This window comes from Rissa tridactyla, chromosome 1, assembly GCF_028500815.1.
Source record: "Rissa tridactyla isolate bRisTri1 chromosome 1, bRisTri1.patW.cur.20221130, whole genome shotgun sequence".
Lineage (NCBI taxonomy): Eukaryota > Metazoa > Chordata > Aves > Charadriiformes > Laridae > Rissa > Rissa tridactyla.
Window position 1 is genome coordinate 3176891 of NC_071466.1, and position 17722 is coordinate 3194612.

Sequence of the window (17722 nt, forward strand, 5' to 3'; positions counted from 1 at the left end):
TTCACAGAGATTTTTGAGCACAAAAAGTTATGATCCTAAATTTAAATGTTGTTATCTAAAACAAAATTGACAGTTTTAAAGAGATGTAGGGCATGACGAACTCCAGTGCATTAATGGGAACTAGCTTTGTCTGGTCCTTTATGAACTTTGCTTTAGAAGTTCCTGCTGAGTTGTTTTTAGACCCCTTCCTTTCAACAGACCAGCCACATAAAGTTATCATTACCACTACAAAATCTAGCAATTCATAAAGCGTGCCTGTCAGATTCTTCTGAATGGCACAGAAGCAGTCCACGGGGGATCGGACTGAGGCTTTTTAATTCTTGACATTGATGTGCTTAATAAAACACGTCCTTGAAAGCATTTCTTTATATAAAAGGTATGGAGAAAAAAGTTATTCCACGACAAACAGAATCGGCATGCCTTTACAGACTGGCTACAAGGTGGAGCCAGTCGAGATGGTATTAATAGCAGCCCACAGGTTTCACCTGGCTAAAAATAGAATTCCTCTCGCTCTCAGAGATGGAAAGCGGGATGAGGGCAGTACAAATCCCAATCTTCAAGTACCTCTCACTGCCTAGACATAGCTAGCTGTGTAAAGACAATGACAGGGTTAGTCTAGAGGCACACGTGCAGCCAGGCATCTAGAGGTGGGGGTTCCTGCCATCTCCATCTGAATCACAGTCAGGGTTCCAAAACTGGAATCTGGTCTCCATCACAGAGGAGTACGTATCTAATTAGTTCTTTCCGTCACTGTGAAAGACAGGAATGAATTACAGTAACATTTCATGCTCTTAACTATTCCATAGATGAATCCAAAATATATGCAATTACAGACCTAAATATAGCCCCTTACAGTCAACAGAAATCAACTCGGCTAAGTAACTCAGGGAGGATGGGAGAGAAGACATCTGAAAACACCCCAAAAGTGGACTTCATTTGTTCTGTATGGTAGTACTGTTTTACATTGAAGTAAAGCTTTCCTCAAGAAGTTCCATAAATTTATTATGAATGGTTGTATTCAAACACACCCTCATTCGTTTGTGAAAGTAAAAAATAAGCAAAAATAATAAATATATTTACTTCTCAAATTTGTTCATCCCATATCATATCTAAATGGCACTGTCCAACAAATAATTTAGTAACTAAAATCAAATGTCTGGTTTGTTTTAAAATTGTTAAGTGTCCTAAAGGGAAAGGTGAGCAGCCAAAAGCCGAAGAGAACGGCCAATTTGTTGAGTCACGCAGCGATGGTGCAATAATCCACGCAATGTCTCGTCCCTTATCTAAAGGGAGCACACTCAACGCCTGCAGGGTACTCCCTTCTCCCTTTCCAGCCCTGCCTTTTTGGTGGTGGTGGTGGTGGTGGTGGTGGTGGTTTTTTTGCTGAGACTGACAGCAAGCATGCCAACTCAGGGAATATTCTTGAGAATGTGGAGCCTTAAAAATCCTTTCACTCCAGCACATCAGGCAAAGGCAATCACATACTGACACAGACATGATCAGAACTAGGAGCAAGCCTTTTTTTCCACATCCATAAGGAACCAATGCTTCCTCTAAATGACGTGGGGTTTACTATTAAGTAAACTATTTTTTTCCTGACTAAACAGGCCTAGACTTTTAAAAACAAGATGGCAGGCATTGTGTCAAGCAGGAAGGTAAACTGTCCAAAGCTATGTGAAATCTGAAGACCATAACTGGATCTGAGAGCTCTTTCAAAGGCAAATTCTCAAAATGAATTCACTGTTCTTTAGAAAGACCCAGAATTGGTCAATGCCAAAGAAAGCAGCGTTTGGTAACAACTTCCAGTGATAAATATCAGGATATTTTAAAACTTGTGTTTACATGTTTCTCTGTCTCAATACTGATTTTAGGAGAATATTTTGATCAAATCCAAAATAGCAACACATAAGGAAGTGCTGAAAGGGAGCGGGATAATCCTGTCCCTTAATGCTGCTATTGAAACACATACTTTTGCACAGCCTAAAAGAGAGTATCAAGATGGCATGGGTGGGAAAGACAGCAGACATGAACTCCCAAATACAGAAGACTAGAAAGGGAAAATCAATCATCAACAGAAATACAAAACTAGTTAGACATAAAGTGCTGTCAAAAGCATAAAGCAAATAAATGGGGAAAAAAAAAAAACAAACATTGAAAAATCCCCTCAATCTCCCTAATATTCATAGGAGTATCAGGGATTACTTGTAAAAAAGAAAACAGCAGGGTTTTTTTTTTAAATGGTAGCATGTTTCAAGTTGCCAGCATGCTTTTAATTACATTTAGAAAGTTAAAGTCTATTGCATTATCTAGAGAAATTAAGTCATTCAAAATAATAATAAAGTTGCTGATTAGCTGACATTTTTAATCCTGCAATTTACATGCTTAAATACATTTTTAACAATATCCTTTTAATACTCAAATACACTGACACTGGCAACTTCAGTACACTGACCGATGTGACAGTTTGAAGTATTTCAAGGAGGATATTCGGGTCTCTTGAGTTCATATTTTAAAATTGTCAAAATGCATACCCTCATAAAACAGAAGAAGAAATTAAAGCCTCGTACATTAAGACTGACCCAGACTGTCTTGAAACAAACAGGAAATCCACAGATTTTTAAGGCCAGAAGGGACCGCGATGATTGCCAATCTAACTTCCTGCACAAAGGAGCCCATTTCACCCAAAAAATCCTGCAGCCGGTATTTTCAAACTGAATTACAGCTAAACATCTGGCAGAGAAACATCCTTAGTGTAAATCACCTAATTCAGACTTAAAGTACGACAAGACAGTCTTAATTTTCCTTCTGTAAACAGGAGAGTACAAAAGCCTCACCAGTACATCACGGTGACACGTTTAGAGCACAGCAAGATGAATTATTAAGGGATGTTACTCCTCCATACACATTCCCATCTTTACTACACGTAATTGTAAGTAATTACATGAATGACAATACGATTTATTAAAATATTTCCGTTTTGAAAAGTAATTTCTACACTGTCATGTTAAAATGCAATCACAAAATCCCATTTATTGGTTTTCGTACAAAAATAATTCTAGCCATCTGCGTGTTTTTATCATTATTTACACAGTTAATGTTAACTCATAAGTAATACTGAAGAGTTACTCCTACAAGGAAAAGAATCCATAGTCACATCGACCGTATCCCCATTTCTGTTGTGTAACATTCACTTTTTGCCTTTTCCCCCACATTTTGGTATCTTCAGATCCAGGGATATATCAAACCCAGGACATCTGGACAGATGAGCCGAACAGAAAAGGTTCACATGCTGTTTCTTCTGTTAGCATATTCTAAAATTTTAAATCAGTGTCATATTTGCAAGGAACCAGAAATAACCTAAGGTCTACAAGTGTTCTCAGAGTAAGAATTTGCCCTCATATATTCCCCAATTCTTGTTTGAACACTGGAAACCAAATTTTCCAAAGCTGCTTCTATACTTGCTGTAATCACAAACTTTAGGAGAGAAGGAGCAAAAATGTAAGACTGGTCATCTTTTCTTAAATGCTGCCATACTACGGTCATAAATATAGTACTTTTATATTGTATTCAAGCATGGAAATCAAAGTTAGTTAAAACCACATTTTAAAAAAACCACGTTCAAATCGCCTTCAAAACACAACTCGCATAACTTTTATTTAAAATTTGCCTTGAAACTTTGTTATTTATTTATGCTGCTACTGATGGCTGATGTTTATCCGCCAAACATGTCAAGAATAGATAACTGACTAAAGCTATGAGTTTAAAATTCATTAGCGTTTGTAAGAGAGGCTTCTCACAAAATTAAATGCCAAGCTTTTCTCTTGGTGTCTGTTCAAGATCTCTGATGGCTGATCTTTACAAAATAACTATTTGAGGCCAAATTTGACATGACAACTCTTAAAACATGGCATAAAAATACTTTTTAAAATTATTATTGTAGATGCCCAGATTTTTCTACCATTTTCACCGCAAAAGAAAAACAATTTCAATCCCCCATTAAAACACTTTTAATTTGAAATTGTAAATACTAGAAATCAACAATGTAATAACATGAGGACGCAATACGAGATATGAAGCTTCATAGCCCACCTTTCTTCTTGACTGGCATTCTTCTTCCTACTTCTGAATCTGGTTGCAAGCACTTTTTAACAGGTATTAACGATGAACTACGGGAACACCTTGTAAGGTCAGGAACTGGCTATCTATTGCAAAACACTTTTACAGTTCAGTTAGTTAGGAAATGCAGCTTCAATCTTCATGTCTATCAATACTTGCTGTTTTCTTGTATTGGACTTCCGATGCTTCCCAGAAATAAGAAAAAAAAAAAGGAAAAAAGAAGCTTTTTGATTTTTTTAAGAGATGTTTTCAGTTTCTTTAAAATATGTTTGAATCTATAAAAATACAAGATAAAATGTTCCTCGGCAATATAAAACCTTATTATAACTCCTCTTCTGGCAGCAAAGTTTGAAAATTAAAAGATTTTATGTAATATAATTAAGGCACAGTCCGTCTCTAGGCAGCTGTCATAATACTCCACCTGTACATGCTCAAAAATATATTACTGGCAGGACAAAAACTCCCAAATAATCCAAATAAGGAGGAAGACAAAAACAATCCAAACTGACTCTTTAAACTTCTTTCACTTCTTGAATGAATTTTGCTAGCTATGTATTAGGTGACTACACGGCAGACTGAAAAGGTCCCTTTTTTCCTCACCAGACAACAGCCTTCAAATATCACACTCTTACCCAACAGAAGTCACTGGCCAGTCACTTTCATTTTTATTATCTGCAAGCCACCCAGCCTTACGGTCTTTAATGTCCCTCTGATCCTCCCATGTATTAAAAGAGAGGATTGAAAACGAGGAAAGCAATCCCTTGACCTGGAATTATTAAAGTGACAGTGCTGCTCACTGGGCACTTTGGCAAAGCAGATTGCTTTATACGGGAGTCATTTACTTCATGCCATTTCTTCCCTCGCACAGCAGCCACCTCGTGAAAGAGGAGTAAGGAGAGTCAGGAGAAGAGCTTCAAAAAAGGTTCATTTTCAGAGATAATGAAGTATTAATGAAATAAAAAGCCAGCCATGAGATCAGTCCAGAGTTTCCCACTCAGAAGCGCAGCTGTTTGGCTTCAGTATGAGCCTCTCTCTCTCCCTTTTTCTGGAAAAAAAAACAACAAACAAAACAAAACAAAAAAAAAGAGAGAAACAGAAAGGGGATAGATTTTCCTCGTCTAGCTCGTTAAGAAGAAGTATGAAAAAGGTGGGCAGGCTCCAAACGCTTCCCTCCCCCGCATGAGGAGCTGCCATGCACATGACAGGGCTTTGCTTTGCTTTGCATCGTCTTTAGGAGACGGCAAGTGTATTTGTGAAGGGGGCGGCTCTGTTTTGCTCTTTAAATGTCCACAATTGGGATCTGTCTGTCCCCGCTTCCCTCCAAGGTGGGGTGACTCTCCCCGCCCTCCTCGCTTCTCCCCATCCAAAAGGGACCGTCTGTTGCTTTCTGAAGCGGGACAAGGCAGAGGGGGCTGATGGAGGACCGGGATGGGGGGAGTGTTTAAGGAAGAGGACGATTTCCCCCCCCGGGTTGCCGAGGGACAGGCAAGCGGCTGAGGGGGGTGAGGGAGGGGATGGAGGTGGGACGAAGCGAGACGCAACCGGGATTCGGGGTGGGGGGCTGGATGGCGAGCACAAAGGAGGTGGTGGAGAGGGAAGGGGACGGCAAGGCGGGAGGGGAGCGGGCGGTGCCGGCGCTGAGGGGGGAGAAGCGGGAAAAGGGCGCGGGGCTGAGGGGAGGCGGCCGCAGGCGGGGCGCTGAGGCCTGGGCGAGGGGAGGGGAGGGGTCAGCGGGTTACCCCGAGGACTGGGCCTCCCCCCATCGAAGGCTCCTCGGGGGAGTCCCCGCGTCCCGGCCGCCGGCTGCAGGATCCCCGCTCAGCCCCGTCTCCATGGGGGAGCCGCCGCCGCCGCCATCCGCCGCCCCTAGCAACGAGCACCGGGCCGGGCGCCCACCCCCCGCCCGCCCGGCTGGCAGCCAATCGGACGCCGCCATGCTGAGCCGGCGGGGAAACGCCCAATCACAGATGTCCTCTTGAAGGCCCGGGTCATGTGAGGGGGTAAGATGGCGGCGCCCACGAGAAGGGGCGTGAGGTGGGAGGAGCCATGTTGTAGGCGGTGGGGCCTCCTCGCCGGGAGCGGCTTGTTGAGGGCGGGGGAGTCGGTGACGACGGGGACGGCTCAAGGTCGCACAGGTGGGAGCCCGGCCCCGGCGGGAAGGACGTGAGGGTGAGTGCGGTGCGGGGGCGGCGGTCGGTAACGGTCGCTAACGGCGTTCGGTGAGGTTGAAAAGCTGAGAGGGTCGTTGAGCCGCAGCGTCACCCTGTGAGGGATTCTGCCCTTAGCCGGGCCCCGGGGACCTCCGGCTGCCTTGCGGGGGGCGGGGAGGGTGGTGTCGTGGATGCGGGCAGCTGCATGAGGTCATGTCTGTGGTTTATCTACAGAACAGGCCTCAAGGCTGGCGCTGGCCCCGCCGATCCCGGGTGAGGCCCTGCTGCTCGTCCCGCATCCTGCCCAGCTCGGAGCGAGCGCCGTCCCACAGGCGGGCCGTGGGGCACAGGCTCCACGTTGTGAAAGAGACTTAAGGTAAGTAGGGCTAGCACGGTAAGCCTGGGAAACTTTCCTCTGGGGAGAAACATGTTGGGAAAGCATTTGAATCGCTAAACGACCAGGTTTAATGAGAGGCTGTTGTGATGGGTTGACCTTGGCTGGCTGCCAGATGCCTGCCAGGCTGCCCTGTCTCCCTTCTGTCAACAGGACAAGGGGAGAAGATGGCATGAAAAGCTTGTGGGTCAAGATAAGGACAAGGAGAGATCACTCACCAGTTACCATTATGGACAAAACAGACTAGGCTTTGGGGAAATTATTTTAATTTCTCACCAATTAAACAGAATGGGTTAATGAGAAATAAGAACAAATCTAAAACCACATTCTCCCTATCCCTCCCTTCTTCCCGGGCTCAACTTCACTCCCAGTTTCTCCACCTCCTCACCTCGGAGCAGCACAGGGGACGGGGAATGGGGGTTGTGGTCAGTTCATCACACGTTGTCTCTGACGCTCCTTCCTCCTCAGGGGGAGGACTCCTCACACTCTGCCCCTGCTCCAGCATGGGATCCCTCCCACAGGAGACAGTCCTCCACAAACTTCTCCAACATGAGTCCTTCTCCCGGGCTGTAGTTCTTCACAAACTGCTCCGTATTGGGTCCCTTCCATGGGGTGCAGTCCTTCAAGAACAGACTGCTCCAGCGTGGGTCCCCCGTGGGGTCACAAGTCCTGCCAAAATCTGCTCCAGTGTGGGCTCCTCTCTCCATGGGCCCACGGGTCCTGCCAGGACCCTGCTGCAGTGCAGGCTCTCCATGGGGTCACAGCCTCCTTTGGGCATCCACCTGCTCCAGTGTGGCGTCCTCCACGGGCTGCAGGTGGATCTTTCCTCCACCATGGACCTCCACGGGCTGCAGAGGGGCAGCCTGCCTCACCATGGTCCTCACCACGGGCTGCAGGGGAATCTGCTCTGGCGCTTGGAGCACCTCCTCCCACCCATCTGCACCGACCTTGGTGTCTGCAGAGTTGTTGCTGTCACATATTCTCACTCCTCTCTCTCGGATGCTGTTGTGCAGTGTATCCCTCCCTTCCCTTCTTAACTGTGTTACCCCAGAGGCCCTACCACAGTTGCTGGTGGGCTCAGCTTTAGGCAGCAGTGGGCCATCTTGGAGCCAGCTGGCATTGGCTTTATCAGCTTCTGGTGTCTTCTCACAGAAGCACGACTGCAGCCCCCCTGCTACCAAAACCTTGCCACATAAACAACTGTATGCTTCCTGAGTTGATATAGGTCTCTGGCTAAGAGTACCAATAAAGAGCTTCCTTAGGTGTGGAATATAAAAGCAGAGTAGATATCTTCACAATCTCTTTAAATCTTTACAAAGTGTGGATTTATTTGGGGTTTTTTTCCTTACCAGTTTGACAGTTCAGTCAATTTAAACCTAGAGTATAGCCAAAATCCGTAGTCCCCATGGTGTCTTCCTTTGTGCTGCTCACATTAGGGATCATTGTGTTAGAAGGTGATCCAGCTGGAAGAAACAAGTGCACATCCTGTTGTTCCTCTGAGCAGTTTTCATCTGTGTGTTTCCTGATCCAAGCTGCTGTATGGCCCCGGGGTTGGAGGTGCTGGGGCAGGAGTGTCTGGAGGGTGAGACTATCAATTTTCAACAGAGCGAGGACTTAAGTTGGCTTAGAGCAATTGTCAAACTGCTGCTGCAACATCACTAAAGAAAGCAGTTCGGTCGGGTTTATGTAGTCATAAATACCATAGACTTCTGTAGCTGGGTTGTGCCCTTTGCATCTGTAAACTCTGCCGTGAAAAACAGGAACTGCATTTGCGATCGCATAGTGCCAAAAGAGTCCAAAAGTTTATTTGATACTTACTGGGGCTGTGTAACTTTGATTACATTTGTTTGTTGGTTCCTTATGATGCAGGACTTCAAGATGACGGGAAGAGAGTTTCTTGAACTAGATTCTCTGCAGCACAGACTATATTTGGAAAGATTAAAGCAGATGGAAGTCATACACAAGATACTCAGTGAGCTTCCTAAAGCAGATCAGTAAGTGCTGGTAAAATAAATGAAGATAAGTGCATCAAATATTTCAAGTCTTTTGGAGGCTTTTCTTTTCCCTTGTATTGCAAATCTTCCTTGCAGTTACAAAAATATTTAATTGTGAAGATGCTTATTACTGTCTAGAAGAGAAAGCTTGTTTTGTGGTTTTTTTAAATGTGGTTAGTTCGCTGTACTCTCTGGTCCTGCTCAGCTGGTTTCTGGCCTCTGCTCCCCAATGCTTAAGGTTCTGGGATGGCTGATCAGCCCTGACTGGCTCTGAGCATTCCTGCAGTCCTGTGCTAGAGCTAATACATTTTCTAGGAAACTGAAACGTTGGCGAGCATAAGGCAGATACCTGTGGTTCTGCAGGAGCCATCTTGTGTCCAGCAGGGCTGGCCTGGGGCCAGAACTGAGTGAGCACCAACCTGCTAGCTTCTGCGTTTCAGGAAGGCGAGACTTGAGGTATCCAGGTGGCGGTGGACGAGTCAGGCAGAGTCCTGCAGGCTCACCAGCAGGGTTCTGTGCAGCACAAAAAACCAGCTAAATGCCTTCTGGGCCTCAACAAACAACACTTCTGTGCTTTGTGGTACTGCATTTCACCGCAGAACTTCACTGTACCTGAACTGGTTCTGTAAGGAGCTGTGTCATCTTGGATGATAAATTCTGTATAAATAAGAGCAATTGGAAGCTTCTTTTATTCTGGGTGTTTGGTTTTTTTTAATAGGACTTAATTGCTGGCTAAAAATGCCAGTAAAAAGACAGGGCCTCCCCACACAGGTGAGAAAGAACAACACCAAGGCTTTATCCCCGCCATTGCAGTCAGCGGTGAAGCTTTGTGTAGGATCTGCTGTGTTCACGTTCAATTTAGAACGGTTTTCCTTCCCTGGAAAAGCTGGGGAGCAAAGGGGGAGGCAGATGCCTCAGGTAACATCTTGATAAAAACTGTGGTACCTGAGGACTGCTGGGCCTTGGAAAGAAACAGCTGCCGGGGTGGGCGCCTTTATTTGAAACGGTCCTGGCAGGACTTAAAGTTTGTATTTGCAGAAGGGAGGTCACCGCTGGCTGGAAGGGAAGAGGAAGCATCTCTGACTGAGAGAGTTCTGGCTCACCAAAGTTCTTGTTTTTAACACTAGGGAGCTAGTATAAAACCAAAACAAATAAAGGATGACCAGAGGACTGGAGCCCCTCTGCTGTGGGGACAGGCTGAGAGAGTTGGGGTTGTTCAGCCCGGAGAAGAGAAGGCTCCGGGGAGACCTTATAGCGGCCTTCCAGTACCTAAAGGGGGCCTATAGGAGAGATGGGGAGGGACTTTGGATCAGGGGGTGTAATGAGAGGACGAGGTGTAACGGCCTCAAACTGAAGGAGGGTAGGTTTAGATTGGATATCAGGAAGAAATTCTTTCCTGTGAGAGCGGTGAGACACTGGAACAGGTTGCCCAGAGAAGCTGTGGCTGCCCCATCCCTGGAGGGGTTCAGGACCAGGCTGGACGGGGCCTTGAACAACCTGGGCTGGTGGGAGGTGTCCCTGCCCAGGGCAGGGGGTTGGACTAGATGATCTTTAAGGTCCCTTCCAACCCAAACCATTCTGTGAAAGAAACAAAAGGGAAAAAAAACCAAACCAACAAACAAACCCCATTCCCCAAACCAACAAATCTCTCTCCTAAAAAACCCAAACAAAAACCCAGAATCCAACCCATCCATCCTCCCTTTCTTTCCTTTCATGCAGTGTAGCAGTTCTGTACAGCACTGAGTAGATTCTACTGATCCTGGGTACGTTAATGGGCTCTATTTTGGATTCTCAAAACTGTTGCTAATTTTTAATTTTGGTCCTCCACGAGTACGTATGTGCACACAGGCATTTCACCGCCTGTGGCTGTAAATGTACCAACGGAATGAAATGGCTGCTTTGCAGGGTCTGTACTCCAGGGGCATTCTGTGAATGACATCCAGGATTGGGAGAATAGTGATTTGAAAAGCAAATAGGCCTCTCTTTTTAAAACCCAAAAAAAAGAAACGTGGCTCCTAAACAGGGGAAAGAGAGATCTGACCAGTCAAGTTCTTTGGCTTTATAGCATCAGAATTGAATTGTTAGTAGCTTGTTTTCATGTTTCAAAATCTGATATGTACCAAGAATGAAAGTATCTTCCCATTTAAAATAAGGACTAGTTGGTGACATTGATGTCAGACGTTTTTAATGGTTTGGGTTTTGCTGAATTAGCACCTGCATCTCTGGAGCCTTTTTTTGTATGGTTTGTCAGTGTTTAATGTTACTCCAAGCATTAAAATGTCGAAGAGTTTTAAATGAGTGGATTTTAAGAAACCATGTATTTTAATTGTTAAATGGTTTAGAGATTGTCACATCTGATAATTTTGCAAATAAATATATGACATTTGGCCTAACAGAAATTTCATGACCGGTTAGGCATTTTATTTACTTCGGGGCTTTAGCAGTAAATCCAACTTATGACGCATTTTAAAAATACACTTTTAACATAATAATATTGGCACAGCCTCAGAATCAGAGTGCCTTCCAGTTAATTGCTTTGCCTGGCAATTAGTTGCCATTGCAGGAATTTTAGATTTGTGGAAACCTAAAGCGAAGAGTTGTCTCCACTTGTCAACTGCCTGTGCCAGGTATAACAGTAACGATAACGCGGAACTTCCTTCTGCCAGTCAAACGAAATAAATCACAAACTGCTCATCAGGCTTGTGAAGCTGGCGCGCGTTCCTGTCCCCTCTCTTGCGTTCCCGGCTGCGATGGAGCGTACTCCAGTGGAAGCTGTTTGTCAAGATATCAAACGCTGACCAGACTTTCTTCTGTTCTGCCTTTGCCGTCTTACAGATTGCAACAGGAGGAGCTGCTCTAAACCCCGTGTTAAAAAGAAACGGTGCATAACAGAGCCCAGTCCCTCTGTTACCAAGCGAAAAATAGAAGCTCCAGTTCTGTAAACCCGTGTGTCACCTTTAACTAGCGTAACCCCCTAGCAAGGCAGGACCTTAAATTCACGTGTTCCACGCACATGAGGGAGGCTTACAGCCCTTCAGCCTACAGAATCGCCACAAACGACCTGCCAGCAGCGGCTGAGATGTTACTGCAAGATCTCAGTTGCCACAGTTGTGCCACCTGATCTGTTCTGTAACCTCTTATGTTGAAACTAAATCCATGCTTTGGGGTAAGCAGTCTAGAAACAACGTTGATTACAGGAGCTACCTGTGATTATGGATTATTTTTTTTTTTTTTAATTTCAGAAAACATTCTCCTTAAACATGCTGATTAGGAGAGCAAACTTCATGCTGTTTCCATGAGCTATAACAAAAAATTTAGTAGAAAAGCCTTCTCAGCCTTTCTGTTACTTCATTCTTGAGACGTGTGTAACCACAGGCATACAGCGAAGGATGCTGGGCTGGTTGCTTTTGAAAGTACTTACTCTCCATTTTGCACAAGCGAGAGATTTGCCTCTCTTACCTCTTATTGTAGGATACTCGTAATGGTAGCACTGAGTAAACCAAACTTTTTTGCAGTTCTCAGTTGCTGAAGCGACTTTTCCTTCTTTCACAGGAACCTTTGTAATCATGGAGCATACTTCCTCGCAGCAAATTCAAGCTTATGCGGCTTAGCAGCAAATAACTTCTTCAGGAACATCCTACACGTCAGAAAGGCTTCCTTGGTGTCTGCTTTGCCGATGGCTGTTATTCCGTTTCTTTCAACGGCAGTGGTTTATGAAGTTTTTGTGCGTCAGCCTTTATTCTCAGGTAAAAAAAAAACCCTCATTATTCTCTGTTTTCAAAAGTGCTTTTCTTTCTGTACACAGTGTCACACCAGAGGAGCTCTTCCTCTCTGCACAACTGTGGTCCTGAACTATCGTGGTCTTGAAAAACCTCAGCTTGGAGAATAGGGTTTGAAAAACAGATCGCTTAATGCGTTGGTCAGCAGTGAGTTCTTGAAGTTGAGTGGGAAAGGAGATACATATGTGTATTTATATATATTTATAAAAAAAAAAAATCTGTTACGCATCACTGGTTTTTAGCATTTTTCACCCAAAATTGTGCAAAAGTGACTGCAATGAAGCAGTTCAGTTTCCCCCGTCTGTGCGGTTTCATTTGAAGGTCAACTTCTGAGCCATAAATTCTTCAAGGGTTGGAACGAGAGTGATTTGTTGTTATTATTTTTTAACAAAAGTAAGAGTCCTTCTTTCAAAACTTCTTGCATACCTGCACAGCTCGGCCGTTTCTGCCGAGCGCCTGTTCCCGTGCTGCTGGTTGTGTTGGAGCGATGTGAATAGGGACAGTGAAACGCTCCGTTTGTCGTGCAGGGGAGCTGAACTGTGAGGTCTGTGCCGTGGTCAGAGGAGGATTGATAGGAGCTGTTGTGGGTGGTTTCTATCCCATTTTCCTGGCTCTCCCCGTGAACGCAAGCCTCGCGGCCAGGTACGTCTTACTAACCTGCAACGAGTGAAATGTATTTGTTGGTCAGATCTTCAGTTTTAATTTCTGTGTATGTTTTAGTCCGTGCATGCCTAGCTTCTCGTAGGCTTTTAGTACATGGAAGGGGATTTATGTTAAGGTTGTCTAATTACAAGGCAAAGCTCCCAAGAGCTATACGAAGCCTGCAAAGTGAAACAAGATCTGCAAATTGGTAACTGTAGAGCACTTGTCTTGAGCTGGAACCTTACCAGCTACCCATGAGGTGTCTGTGTATGTGCTGTTGTGGCTGCTCAGACGTCAGGATGGTTTATGGCATGTATCCAGAGCTCAGTACCACCAGGTGAATTTAACTTAGGAGAGAATGAATAGCTACCTAACTGTTTTTAATGACTTTCCTGTTAAATATTGATGGATTGAATGGAAAAAAAAAAAAAACCAAAAAAAAAACCCAGTAAGTTTGTACCACTGTTTATGTTGTTCAGGTATTCCTCATCGCCATTGCCAGGGAAAGAAAACCTGATACGCTTCTGGCTCACAACTGCTCAGCCTGTCTTTAGAAAGATGAGTTTGGGTATACTTGTACAGCTTCTAACTGGATTATATCTCGCCACTAAACATCACGGAATATACTTCAAAGTACTGCAGCGGATGAACACCAGGGGGGATCCTGAAGAGTTACAAGACTGAAGTTAACCAACTTTTTGATCACCTTGGCTAAGTGACCAGAATAAACAAAGGAAGAAGTTGTTGCTGTCTTTTTTTAATAGAAAAACAAAGTCAAGGCTCTGCGCTGGCGTTCTTTTCAGTTCTGAACTTAAATGCAAGTTTTTCAAGCTTAGGGAATACACCCAAATAACAGCTTTATGAGGACAGGTGGTTTTGTTGGAAATAGGGAGGGGGGAACCCATTTATATTGCCTGCTTAGTGTTTGGCTCTAAGGTGATGCTACATCTTTTAGAAGCTGTGTAAATGAGTTTTATTGAAAAAGGGTTTTTTCACCAAAGCAAACCAAAGTCTTTTTTTTTTTTTTTTTTTTTAAGGGGCGGGGTGCAGGGCAAGGTTTTTGTAGAAATTCCTCAAAATCTGAGTATTTTTCTCCCTGAACTTTCCTCCATTCTGCTAGCACAGAACTTCTGTCACAAGATTAGCCCCTTCTGGCTGTTCCAAGGGTCACGCTATGCTCTGTAGAGCGATCGGGAGCGGTGCTCACGTCAGGCTTCCCAGCAGTTCTATATCAAGCAACCAAAAAAATAAAAAAGTCTAGGCAGAACCAGCTTTGTCCTTGTAACCAGTTTGCCTTGAAATTAGTCTTTTCCTGAAGCGAGGGACTGTGGTGAGAGACCTCAACTGGCCGGTGCTGTTACTGTGCTATCTCAGCTGCCTCTAGTTCTAAGATTAGTGGTCCAGAATAACTCATTTATGAGTCAGGTTTGTCTTCACATCGGCGACCTGAGCAATATAAATTGCTAATTTTCCTGCTACATGGAATACCTTTAGTTTGAGAACTAAATCAGGACTTTATCTACAGACACAATCATCTCAATCTGACGTACGGTCTCAACTGTAAAACCTGTACGATTACTGGTCAGCAATCACGTACGTGTCAATAAAACTCCACTATCTCCAGAGATGCACGTGGAAATGCTTATTAATGAGAATTAAGAATTCAGCATTCAGACCTCTAATTGAATTGGTTTAAAACTTATGCTCTAGTACTGCCAAAAAATGTATTAAGAGTTTCAGCATGCTTATTTTCTTTTTTCCCAACAAATTTGTTTTTACAGCAGGAAAATCATGCGCTTTCTTTCTTTGTAACCAGGAGTAGCGGCCTGATTTGTAGAGGGAAGGCCAAGTAACTTTAAGAATAAAAACGACTTGCTCAGTGATTATTGCAAGTATTTAACAAGATATCGTTAAGATATTGTGAGCAGATCCTGGTGTTTAAAGTGTGAGAATCAAAACCATCTTCCATTCCACGTCCTGTTTTCATTTTGGTATCAATTCAGGTGATAACTTTTCTCAGAGTAATTAAGATGTATGCTCTGATATTTAATGATCCGGCTTAAAAAAAAAAAAAAATACATTTTTTTAGATACTAATTTCTTAGGGTGAAAGGTGGAGATAGTATGTAACAAGAAAAAAAAAAAGTCGCATTCCTCAATGTTTGGTTTTTTTATAAGTTTTAAAGACTGATATTTGTTTCCAGCATAACTGACGAACACATAAAGTGCCAAGACTTACTTTAAGTGTTTGGCATTGGGCATGTCACAGGCCAGCCCTACGCTCCTTGGGCCGGAAAAGTGGTGGTTTTATAAAAAAGGAAACTTTTCAGTACGCTGGGTACTTCTTAAACAACTGGGGGAGGAAAAAGAGTTCTTAAAAGGAAGTTAAAGACTGAAACTGCTTCAGAATTCAGCAGGATGCTGTCAGTGAGTCCTAGCACGCGTTGGAGGAGTGTCCCTGCGGAAATCTGGCCACCCTCCTTCCCTTCTCCACGGCGTACGCGGGGTACAGCGTACCTCCTACACCTCTCTACAAGTCAAAGGATGAACTTCTACCAGTTCTTGGCCTCCCCACAACTGTAACCAGCTCCTGGCAAGCGCTGCCGGCCTGGTTGAAAATCCGAGTTAGCACAGGGTTTAGTTGTACCCTTTCTGCTGTCTGAGCAGAAGCAGGCCCGTGGCAGCCTGCGTATCCCAGCACTAGCCTTTATTGCGTTCCTAGAATGCATGTGTCTAATGTATATCCTACGGTGAGGGACCAAGGCTGAACTACTGCCGAAAGAATGCTGAGAGACGTGCTATAGGTAAGAATCAACAGAAAAACTGAAAACACTGATTTTTTTTTTCTGTATGTACCATTTTTTGATGGTGAATCTCAACATCAAAATTTAATTCCGTGCCCTCATCTCCCCGGCACCCACCTTAGTCCAGCTCCTGGCATCTGCCTCCTAGTGAGGAAATTGTTTCTCCAAGTCCGCACGTCCCACTTAAACTGGGTGAAAAACTGTAGAATCGGCTACTGTCAACGTAGTTTGACACGGGGCGTTCTTCAAACAGAGCCCGTTTGAACAGCCAGCCCCATACCCAGCACGTCCCTCAGGCATCGACAGCCTAACGACTAGCAAATACAACCCTACAAACAGAGTATCGTTGACTCTAGTAGAAAAACCTCTTGAACTACAAGCTCTAGAGAACACGAGTTTTTTAAAAATCAGTAGATTTACACAAGGCCTTTGTTTTTCACACGGAAAACCGATTACCGTTTTGACAAGTGCCATGAGAAATCTGATAATCTGGAAGTACCAAGAGATGCCAAGTTCTGGAATGTGGTTCCCCACATTTACTTTATCATCATCTCTCCAGGCAGCCAGAGATTGCAGAAATACTGGGTTTGTTTTAGCTCTCAGATGCTGCCAAGCTCTTCAGAGGAAAGAGAGAGAAGCAAATTTAGAATGCCACCAAGAGTCACAGCACCGGCATCAAAATGTAAAGGACTAACACAGAACTGAGCATGAAATTGTTTATTTAAATGCAAAACAGCCTTCAAGCGGCTGTGAGGTAGAGAAATCCTAGAAGCAGTGTGCCCTTGTCGCCAAGAAGGCCAATGGCATCCTGGGCTGCATAGGGAAGACTGTGGCCAGTAGGTCGAGGGAGGTCATTCTCCCCCTCTACTCTGCACTGGTGAGGCCACAACTGGAGTATTGTGTCCAGTTTTGGGCTCCCCAGTTCAAGAGGGACAGGGAACTACTGGAGCGAGTCCAGCGAAGGGCAACCAAGATGATTGTGGGACTGGAGCACCTCCCTTATGAGGAAAGGCTGAAAGAGCTGGGACTCTTTAGCCTGGAGAAGAGAAGGTTGAGGGGGGACCTGATTAATGTTTACAAGTACCTAAAGGGTGGGTTTAAGGAGGACGGAGCCAGGCTCTTTTCAATGGTTCCCAGCGACAGGACAAGGGGCAATGGGCACAAGCTAGAACATAGGAAGTTCCGTTCAAATACACGGAAAAACTTCTTTACAGTGAGGGTGACAGAGCACTGGAACAGGCTGCCCAGGGAGGGTGTGGAGTCCCCTTCTCTGGAGATTTTCAAGACCCGCCTGGATGCAGCCCTGAGGGATGTGCTTTAGGCAATCCTGCTCTAGCAGGGGAGTTGGACTAGATGATCTCTAGAGGTCCCTTCCAACTCTGAAGATTCCGTGATTCCGTGATTCCGTGAAAATGAAGGCAGCATCGCCATGCGGTTTAACGCTGATGGCGCTTGGTTCTGTGGTACATACAGTTTAAGAAACACAAATTTCAGCCCTGAACAGGGTATTTTCTACAACCGGAGGCCAAAAAGGCAGAGCACGCCCGTATCCTTTTAAATTTTTAAGCAGTGTTTTTTTGTGAAACGTTCCTTTTTATCAAGCTGCAGACTATTTTCACTGGAACGCCTGGATGCTAGAAAGCCAACACACGATATTTTAAACTGCTCTCTACAGATAAAAGCGTTTAAGATTAACAGAAATCAGAACAGTGCATGGCTCACTCTGGAGCTTTAAAAATGTTCTGTCCTTTCAGCACCCTCAAGCCTTTTGTTACGCTCACTCCAGGTTTGGAAATAACAATGTGATGAAAGATTATAGTTTAACAGCATATTATTAACCACTC

The 17722-nt window shown here is 44.5% G+C and overlaps 2 protein-coding genes across 16 annotated transcripts in view; one reads left to right on the forward strand and one right to left on the reverse strand.

Moving 5' to 3' along the window:
• Window positions 1–6107, reverse strand: part of DLG2 (discs large MAGUK scaffold protein 2) — a 1057033-nt gene extending 1050926 nt beyond the window's left edge. For 8 of the 13 annotated variants that reach the window (XM_054188269.1, XM_054188274.1, XM_054188271.1 and 5 more), the window contains exons 1-2: window positions 5856–6098; window positions 4090–5161 (exon numbers count right to left, since the gene is read on the reverse strand). In XM_054188269.1, the coding sequence (XP_054044244.1) occupies window positions 4090–4108 (19 nt within the window). In that variant the 5' untranslated portion in view covers window positions 4109–5161; window positions 5856–6098. Of the gene's footprint in view, window positions 1–3004; window positions 3312–4089; window positions 5162–5855 lie in introns of those variants that run through there. The other 5 variants (XM_054188277.1, XM_054188276.1, XM_054188275.1 and 2 more) reach the window with 3 other exon arrangements.
• Window positions 6107–13818, forward strand: LOC128904231 (transmembrane protein 126A-like). 3 transcript variants are annotated; one of them, XM_054188292.1, is made up of 6 exons: window positions 6127–6285; window positions 6501–6642; window positions 8530–8654; window positions 12207–12400; window positions 12961–13075; window positions 13555–13818. In XM_054188292.1, the coding sequence occupies exons 3-6, from the start codon at window positions 8539–8541 to the stop codon at window positions 13757–13759; spliced, it is 630 nt and encodes a 209-aa protein (XP_054044267.1). In that variant the 5' UTR covers window positions 6127–6285; window positions 6501–6642; window positions 8530–8538; the 3' UTR covers window positions 13760–13818. The 3 variants fall into 3 exon arrangements, with proteins under 3 accessions (XP_054044265.1, XP_054044267.1, XP_054044266.1); XM_054188290.1 differs by lacking the exon at window positions 8530–8654 and having other exon boundaries at window positions 6107–6251; XM_054188291.1 differs by lacking the exons at window positions 6127–6285; window positions 6501–6642 and having other exon boundaries at window positions 8524–8654.
• Window positions 13819–17722: the final 3904 nt, after the last annotated feature.